This window comes from Abramis brama (assembly GCF_963993115.1).
Source record: "Abramis brama genome assembly, chromosome: 19".
Classification (NCBI taxonomy): Eukaryota; Metazoa; Chordata; class Actinopteri; order Cypriniformes; family Leuciscidae; genus Abramis; species Abramis brama.
The window spans coordinates 16,903,890-16,913,756 of NC_139981.1; the positions used below are offsets into that span (position 1 = coordinate 16,903,890).

At 36.4% G+C, this 9,867-nt stretch overlaps 1 protein-coding gene across 2 annotated transcripts; it reads left to right on the plus strand.

Moving 5' to 3' along the window:
• Positions 1 to 767: 767 nt before the first annotated feature.
• On the plus strand, positions 768 to 9,627 carry cxcl12a (chemokine (C-X-C motif) ligand 12a (stromal cell-derived factor 1)). 2 transcript variants are annotated; one of them, XM_084093887.1, is made up of 5 exons: positions 768 to 857; positions 1,533 to 1,725; positions 3,236 to 3,353; positions 5,762 to 5,845; positions 7,347 to 9,627. In XM_084093887.1, exons 1-5 carry the CDS (start codon positions 783 to 785, stop codon positions 7,375 to 7,377), a joined length of 501 nt encoding a protein of 166 aa, XP_083950013.1. In that variant the 5' UTR covers positions 768 to 782; the 3' UTR covers positions 7,378 to 9,627. The 2 variants fall into 2 exon arrangements, with proteins under 2 accessions (XP_083950013.1, XP_083950014.1); XM_084093888.1 differs by lacking the exon at positions 768 to 857 and adding an exon at positions 1,390 to 1,440.
• Positions 9,628 to 9,867: the final 240 nt, after the last annotated feature.

Below are 9,867 nucleotides of genomic sequence, written 5' to 3' on the forward strand. Positions count from 1 at the left end.
TGAGCACTCAAAGACTTTAAAGGCATTTAAAAGTTTGTTTAAACACACAGTAACGGAAATTTAGAATGACAGCAAGATAATAGAGACAAACATTTAAAAGCTATAAAATAAATGTCCAATGTTGTTTTTTCCCCCATCTCAAATCCTTTCCACATTTTCTCAAACGAAAAGCTAAAAGGTCTCAAGATTGAAGCAGAAAGGCACAAAATAGTCAGTCTGGCATAAAATCTGAACTGCCCCATCACTTATTAAAGTAATTGACTGAGAGTGATTAAATGCGTGCCAACACTTGTACCTCTCACTGCACTGGCACACACGGGCCACTTTTGACCCGGTGAGCTGAGTCCTATTACACGAAAACTCTCCCCTCTCCACTGGAGCTTCGTTACGGGACAAAAGTCTAGCACGGCACAGCTATATCCATGGAAACTGAGAAAACATCTGTGTCCTGTTATACACACTAATACACCCCCTCCCCATCCACGTCACCCCACTCTGATTTAACTGGAAGGCTTGGTGGAAAATTCTGGCCCAATATAAAACTAATTGTTTGCTTTCCATTTCTCACTTTCTCGGTTTCCTTTTAAGATGGAACAATAACACTGATTTATTTATTTTAATTACGTTTTGCATCTTTATTTGATTGCTTTGCTAATACTAGGGATGCAATTTATTAATTTCCAAAACCGTCATTATGAAGATAAGCTGAGAATCTGTATTCATGCAAATTAGGCTATTTCAGTCTATAGAACTTAGAGTTTACTGTGACTAAAGGTAAACAGATGCAGACCTTTGGCTTCTCTGTGAATAATTTGGTGGTTTCTGTGGCTGAATTTGGCAAAATAAAGAAATGCACGGTAATGAAACGCTGAATGCACAATGTAAATAGATAAAGACTTGAGAAATGTAAAGGTTAAAGACATCATTAATCATGGGTGTTATTTAAAAATACATTAAGAAATACAATGCATACAAATGACTTAAATTCAACCCTTCTGTGGTGAATGTTTTTAGTTTATGAATTTTTTTTTTTTGTGGGGCCAAAATTGTCTAGACAGTGTAACTATGCAGAAGCGGTAAAAGGTATATTAAAAGCTCAAATTCTTGAAAAGGTTTGGCATAACTAGTTTGAATGTCTTATTGTTATTTAAAACGCAGTAAAGCAATACTGTTTTAAATCATATTAAATAAAATAAAATTTAAATAAATCTAACTCAATCTGTAACCTAGATTGAAAGCACTTTGTTGTTAAATCAAAATGTGCTGAAAATATTATAAATGTTTTTACATTTCTAAGAACTTGGCATGTTTTGAACTATGTTTTTATAAATGCATGCTCACATCTTGGCCCAAAGTTTTTGTATTCACAATATCCATCATCAAACTCCAAATGCTAAATAAATCATGAATAAAAAAAAAAAGATCTGTTCGATAGAAAAAGTAAGTACTTTAGTTTGGTGCCAGAATAGGGATATCTGCAGTGCCAAAAGCTGACAAATAATCGTGGGAACACCCACTTTCTTCTTTTGAAGGTAGGGGGGTCGGAGAGGGTGTCTGGACTAGAGGCTGTGCGCAAATTTAACTCAGAGACACAGTTGCTGCTGTCACAGTTGCTCCTGGATTCTACATTGTGCGGATCTCTTCTTCACACTGCAAACATGGATCTGAAATTGATCGTAGTATTCGCTTTGATGGCGGTCGTCATTCATGCACCGGTTTCAAATGGTGAGTTATTGTTTAATAGATACTTTGCAAATATTTACATTATTTTTGCATTGTGCATTGTGCGTTTTGACACACTATTTGGCGAACAGTCGATGCAACTATTGCAAAGTTAAACATATTTTTAGGTTTATAACGTGCACATGTGTAAGAAACGACGCATATTTCAGTGCATTTGCATTTACCGTGTGAATTAAATGTAAAACGTTTTTTTAGGCTAATTTCATGCTTTGCGCAGATTATTAATTTCTTTTCTTTTTTTACATAATCAGAAATGAAAAAAAAAGTAAGTTTGATTTGATATTTCAACTTCATTAACGCACGTGATTTTTCCAAATATTGTAAGTAACAGACTGACGCGCATGCGGTCGGGAGAGCAGAGAGGCTCTGGCACGGCGTTGATTAATTTGTGTATTTGTCGCCCTCTTTGTTTTCTCTTAATTACTCACAAATTAGAGGATAAAACAGAACCGCAGAGATAGCGCCAGTACTTCAATCGAGCCAGTGCGCGCGGCTCTAACGATGGTTTGCGCGTTTACATCACAATGAAAATAGATTACTAGAGATGTCATTAGCATTTTACAAGTGGACTAAAGTGGATAGAGCTCCGTTAAGTCGCAGGTAATTTACACCTCTGGACTCTTGTGAGTGGGCAATGTCCGTTAAAGTATTTGCGTACGTGCGCCGTGCCGTCTTCACTTACAATGTAAAGCTGCTCGAGCTGTTAAGTCTCTGCTTCCTTGAGCGAGTAACAGGTCTGAGCCAAATGGAACAATAATCCCAGCGCTGCCATACAAATCATTGGCTTTAATGTGCAAGAACGTGAAGGCTATTAAAACAGCCTCCAAGTATTTGCGTGCATGCGCGTTACAATTCATACAACCTAGCAATGCCCACTTTAATACTTTAAAAAAAAAAAACTAAAATATAGGTTAAACCATGAGTGCACTAAATCTATATCATCAAATCTATTCACTTGAAGTGCTTTATAAATGCACCTAAAAATGTCACTTACCTCTGTATACCTGTAATATTATACACTGAATTTCAAAGGCATATTCATTCATAATAATTTATAGAGTGCATAACATTCAATATCATAGCCCTGTAATATAGGCCTAATATAAATATGTATTGCTAAATGAATCTCGTTTATAACTTTCAGTTTTCATAGAAAAACCAATAGAGGAACATGCACCCTCAGTCTGAAAATTGTGCTGGTTGTTATTAGAGAGTGTTGCAATAGTGAATTGGAGGCTAGAGCATGATGGATTTAGAAAATTAAACCAAAGTTTCGTTTTTAGTCAAGGATGTTGTTTTCTTTTACAAAGCACATGTGGTGTGAGCTCAGGATTAAAAAGCAGGGCAGAAAGTGATTTGCACTCATTTACTTTCTCATCAAACATCATTATTCACCATGATTTCATCCAACGCTCACATGCACCGAATTACAAGAATTGCAGCAACAGCTGAATTGAGTTTCTCTTCTCTTTTTCTCTTAATTCTTCTCCAGCCAAGCCCATCAGCCTGGTAGAGAGATGCTGGTGCCGTTCCACAGTCAACACTGTCCCACAGAGAAGCATTCGTGAGCTCAAGTTCCTCCACACACCCAACTGCCCCTTCCAAGTCATGTGAGTATCTTCTCTAAACTCTCTCTTTCCTACTCGCTCAGCAGCTCTTCATGACCCAGAAACACATCACTTCACCCCATCAATCTCTAAATACTGAAGGGATGCTGAATGGGCCAGGAATTGGCCTCCCCTGTCTGGCATTATACCGTTGGACAGGCTCTCACAATTGCACACATCCAAGGGGAAATGCTATAGGAGGGGGTAGGACCTTTAAGCATGGATGCATTTGTATTTTGTACAGGAAAACAGCATCATAGGGGTCCGAAAGAGTTCCTCTTCAAGCTCTTTCTCACACATGTAAAGGGCTTGAATGACGTGCTTAGTCACACACCATAGCCTTGCATGCTGATGAGAACTATCCTCCCTGTATGCTTTCACCTCTGTTGAGTGAGGTGTTCAAAATAGCTGCTTTATTTGGATTTTTAACAAAGATTAATGGCAGTGGCTTGTCAAACTCCATTACAAATGTCACTTATTTTCCATACCATAAACGCTCACCAAGGCGTAAACAAAGACTTAAACCGTGTCAAAGGGTCAGCGAGATAAAAACAGCTGGCTAGACTCAAAAATCACAAGCCGACAAACGATTGCCACAAAAGCCATTGGCAAAGCCCTGGAGAGCAGATCAGAACCTGAATCCCAAAGCTCAAGAGCCCTTGATACTTCAAATCTGCATTGATGAGTGATGCTGGTAACACTATCTACCAGTGTTTGCTGTTGGCCTTGGCTTGCTGTGAGGTAATTACTACCTGCTGTTCGCAGTCCAGACCCTCTCCAACTCCTGCTGACTAGATCGAGATACACAAACAAATGCCAGGCCCTGATAAACTGCAGCTACTTCAAAAGAGTGAGCTAACCAAATTAGAGGGGATCTGTGAATTGAAGATAAGAACTGATTACTTTAATGATACCGATATGATGATAGTGGACACATACTTTAAAGCTAATCTTGTCTCAGAAGAATGCTCTCATCCTCATCAACTGTTCAAGTATTTACATTATGTAGTAAGAAGAGTAATATCCGCACACTGAGTTTACAGCTCCAAAAACATTTATTAATAAACTGGTGCCTAGTGAAGACCTGATGGTCGAAACGTTGCACTGTTTATTAATAAATATTTTTGGAGCTGTAAACTCAGTGTGCAGATATTACTCTTCTTACTTCTGTGATTGTCATCTTTTTGTCCTGCACCTGAACCCAATGAAGGTTTGGGATGTGCACACCTTTTTTGTACTTTATATTATGTAATGCCGTTCACTGTGGCTCCTTTAGGAATGTGTTACTCACAGGATGATGAGAACAATTCACAGTTGCGAAGTTCAGCAGACCGTTTGTGTGTGGGTGTGTATCACATCCAAATCATCACATGAACTATAATGTATGCCAGAAACCCTGGGTTTAAAGAACTTTTCATAGTAAGCATTTATAGCAACAACACACGCATCCATAGCAGACAAAAATGTATAAAAACATTTTTTGTAAACATTTTAATTAAAACAAGATGCTGATAATAATTATCATTACTATTATTATTATTACTACATTCATTCATAAAAAGTTTCAATTATTTATGTAATAAATTAATTTCTATTATTAATACAAATACAATATTATACCGTTAACACTTTACAATAATGTCTCATTTGTTAGCATTAATGTATTTGTTCATCTTTGTTAACGTTAGTTATTAAAAATACAGCTGTTAATTGTTTGTTCATGTTAGATCACAGTGCATTAACTAATGTTAGACAAATTCAACTTTCGATTTTAATAATGTATTAGTAAATGTTGAAATTGCAGTTCATTATTATTTCATGTTAACTAATGTAGTTAACTAATGTAGGCTAACCTTACGGTAAAGTGTTACCAACATTTTTTTGTTGTTAAAATTCAAAAAATGGTATTTTAACTTGATTCATTTTTACTTTACATTGGAAAGAGTTTAATGATTTGTTTGTGTCAGTTGTAGACAATTGAAAACAAATGGTTCACCTGTGCTGACGAGACACCTATAATCTAATCTTTTTGCTGAGAGCTACAAGGAAGATTGTGATAACAATCTGACAATCTGTTAAGACCTGTAGGGAAATAGGGAATGCAGATGCAGGAAAAGAATACCTAGGGTGATGAGAGAGTGCAGTGTAATATCACTTACTAGAGAGAGGAGTGACTGAGAACCAACTGCTTGGCTGAGCTTGAATGCACAACTGTTCTGCTATTGTATGGCTGATGCTGACTATGGGGTTTCTATTGTATTGCATTCAAAATCTGCTCACAATGGGCCCTTGGAGCTTTATACTTAGCAATGATTGCTTGCTTATACTGCAATTTGAATGTCTAAAAAGTTCAAATTTCAGCACCGTGATTCGAACAAGTTTTAATGAAAACTTACACTTTTCACCTGCAGTGCCAAACTGAAGAGCAACAAGGAAGTGTGCATTAACCCAGAGACCAAGTGGCTGCAACAGTACCTGAAGAACGCCCTGAACAAGTAAGGAAACCTTCTTGACAAACACGAGCTGAGAAATGGGAGAAACGGGAGAGGAAATACAGGGCCACAATGCTTAATTTGTTTTATAGCATTGTTCACAAATGCAATATAAATAGCCTTGCAGAGTCAATTCCAATTAACCAAATTAGACTTTTAGACAAATTAAAATGAGACAAAATTATGTATCGCATCAAATATCAAAGCCTCAGTGTAATAGTTTATGTAGTAGTCTCTGTTGACAAAAAGTCACCCGCACTTTAAAATACTGGTCTTTCTTGTATCTCACACATCTCTAAATGCTCACAAAAGCCATTCCCGGTTTGTTTCTCAGATTTCTTTTGAATGTTTTTGTCCGGTTATAGTGCTCTGATATATTTCTCTAAAGTTGATGTGCAAGATTAGCAGCTACTGCCGAGCTAATGAAAAACATGTTCAGGCTTTTGCGGCCTTGCCTTAATAGTTACTCCGCTGATTGTTATCGTGAATGTCCAAACAAAGTAAAACAAGCTTTTGTTGTTCTGAATTCATGAGAAGAAAGACATTTCTCACATCTGATCATGAGCTTGATGTATTAGATAATGGGACTGGTTGCCATCGTCTTTCATTTCACTGCTAGCTGGAAGATTGAATTTGAGAGGGGGTGGGTGAATATAAAGCTTATGGATGTAGTATGGCAAACCATAGGCGCTGCCTTCATTGGTGTGTTTCTACCTCTTAAACAAAAAGCATTGTCTAAAGGGGTAGAAAAGTGTGAACTGTCCGGTCTGCACAACAAAACATTCGTAGTAAGAGATGAACGATGGCTCCTTGAGGCTGAACACCCATGAATGGTCTCTGGACGCTAATGAGCACATACTGTGCGGTCTTTAGTACAGCTCAATAAGTGAAAAAGGAAGTTGTACATCTGCAGGTAGTGAGGGAGGTTTCTGCCATCTGCAACACCTCTGGTCAATGAGCTACTAAACAGCTCAGACTTTCCAGTCATGTGACTTACTTTAAAAAAGTTATTTAAAAAAAGTTAAGATACTTTAACACCTATCAAACTTAATATTTTGAGACTAAGTACTGGAAGCCTTCTTTAGGCCAAACTCGACAATTCCAAATAACTTAAAATTTTCAATTACATTAAGTTTATTAACTTAATTTTAAGGCAACAGGTTTCCTCACTTTTTTAAGTTAAGTCAAAGGATCACTTTTTACAGTAGTTTAAAATTTGCTTCAGCTTGAAATTAGAGGATTTTCAATAGTGGAAGCTTCAGCCCAATTAAAACTAACTGCATGCAGTTACTAATAGAAACTGCCTATAAAAAGTGCAGACATGTCTGTTACATTCTTGCCAGAAGCATAATTTAAGTTTATTGTTTTAATCACTGTGGAGATAAAGGCTATTTAAAAATGTCCTGCTACTATTCACGAGTTAGTTAAAATAAATGTAATCAAATAAGTTCAATGATGGTGTGTGACTTGTCACATTTTAACATTTTGCGTCTCTTCATTTCAGAATGAAAAAGGCCCAACAACAGACAAACTAAGAAGTCTGCCAGATGACCCGGGAATCTGACAGCCCACCGTCACAGATATGTACCTTGTAGACCTCTGGCATGCTTGCTGACCCAGCACTTAACCTGCCAAATATGCATCCCCAGTAAATGACTCAGCAAAAGACCACCAGTCCATCATCACCACCCATGTAGTCTCCTCTATTAGTGCCAAGTGCAATTATATATGTATGACTGTGTTTTTTTTTTTACGTATGATATGTATATACAATGTTTTTTTATATCGTCTTAAAAACAGTAAAGAGATATTTTTGGAGTCGTGTTTGCTCCTTTGTTTGTTGGGTTATGTTGGGTTAGGCAGAACAGTATTGAGATAATGAGGTATTTTGGAGCAAACATTCAAAACTCTGTATATATTTTAATCTTAGATGCAAAAGAATATGTGACTTCACATTAGCAGGAATGAAGTTCAGATAATTCATATGCATGCAAGTTCTTTGACACAAAAAGAAGGGCATTGATTTTTACCTTGATTTTTGTTATGTATTTACTAGTTCATAATTTAGATATATGTAACAGCATAAACTGCTTGTAAACGTTATATGGCATATATGGAAAAGAATCACTTGTTTTATTCTTGGAAAGGGTTACTTTGCCAAACAAATATTAACTATTTAGACCTTGCATGAACCAAGACAGTTTTTGATTGACTTTGGGGAATGTAATTAGCTTTACTGGAAGGCATTCGTGGGCCAATAGAGAGTTGGTACAAAAACATCTATTTTGTTAATTGACCGATCTGAGTGTGCGTAAGAGACTCAGCATCACAACATGCAAATGTTGCTTCACGCTCAGCAGAATTATGACATTAGAGACAGTTGTGCTTCAAAACACATCATCAATTAACAAAGAAAAAAGAGGTTGGAGAATTTATAGCCAAGTTCTGGAAGTACAAAAAATTGTAGGCATGATAATGTTTTTAAAAAACCAGTGTTAGTGGAACATCTGAGGTAGACCTTGAGACAGAACTAATTGAAGTAATTACTACCTATATATATATATATATATATATAACAATGCACTTTATAATCCCATGTGACATTTACGGGGAAAAAAATCTGATTCTGGATGATGTCCACTACATAATGAATAGTTCTAGAGCCTAAAGTTTTCTGTGTTTAGACATAGTTATGACTGTATTGCCAAATTTATTAAACATTTGTATCTTCAGCATCAGATTTTATTATTTTGAGTGGGTTTGTTTTTAAATATTTTGTGGATTATTTCACATCTACGTTTAGGAAACAGATTGGCCGATACCGATTACCGTTAACCCTTTGTATTTGAAAGCCGATAACCGATATATTGGCCGATAAATCTAAATTCACATTTTGTTTAATTTTTTAGATCCTGATTGAAAAAACAAAAGTCTTACCATTAAAAGCCATGACCCAAGCACACAATTATAATGTTCTCATTATAATTTGATGTTGCCTATATGACAAACTGGCGCTGCACTTCGATAACGCTAACATTGAAAATTACCATATAACGGCCGATACAGATATGGTAGTCGATATTATATCGTGCATCCCTAATTTTGAACACCTAAAGCTCCTGTTTCCCTTGGACAACTGTTTGGTCTAGGAATACACATAACGTGAACACCACACAAAGTACGTCAATGCCTTGTGCCTCTCCAAAGAAAATTAGTGTATGGAATTTGTCTGTTACTACTGCCAATTTCATAATGTTGAGCTGTTAAAAGCACCAGGCCACATTTACAAACACAACCCTGGGGCACAAAATCTATAAGGAAACATAATGCCTACTCTGTGCTTCCACTGGAGTCTGTGTACTGGGTAAAGGGTTAGAGCCCCCCGCTATACAGCTGCATTCCTATTAACATGGGGGGATATCTTGCAAAAATATCATGTACTTCTTTGAAAAAAGATATTTCAGAATGTGTTTTTTTTTTTTTTTTCTAAAAAACATGTCCCAATGTAGTGATGCCATTAAATTAAAATTGACCATGATTTCATGAAAAAAGTAAGGGAACCTTTTTCATACATTCCATCAAATTGTCACTATTTTCAACACTGTATAGTTAACTGTAGCATATACTGTCCATTCCTTTTCCCCACTTAATGTGAAGATTACTTCTATGTATATGGCAGCTTATGACAGCATAAAGCACATCTGTTGTTCTTTCTTTTGTGTGTCTGTACATTGGTTTGATTTAGTCACCAAAGTGTTTATTTTGAAATAAATCATTATGAAGAATTCTGTATGACGTTTTACTAATGGATGCGTATGAACATCAGTATTGTCACCTGTGATTTGGTTTCCACCAAGAGAAAAGGGGTAACCTGCCACCTATATGTCTCCAACCATTAGAATCTAGATGTTAAATGAGGAAAAGGGAAATTAAGATTTCAAATGGGGGTCAAGAATTGCAGGCAGACTCAAAAATCACACCTTGATTTCTCACAGCTCTTATAAATAATCCTGGGAGCACTTTTT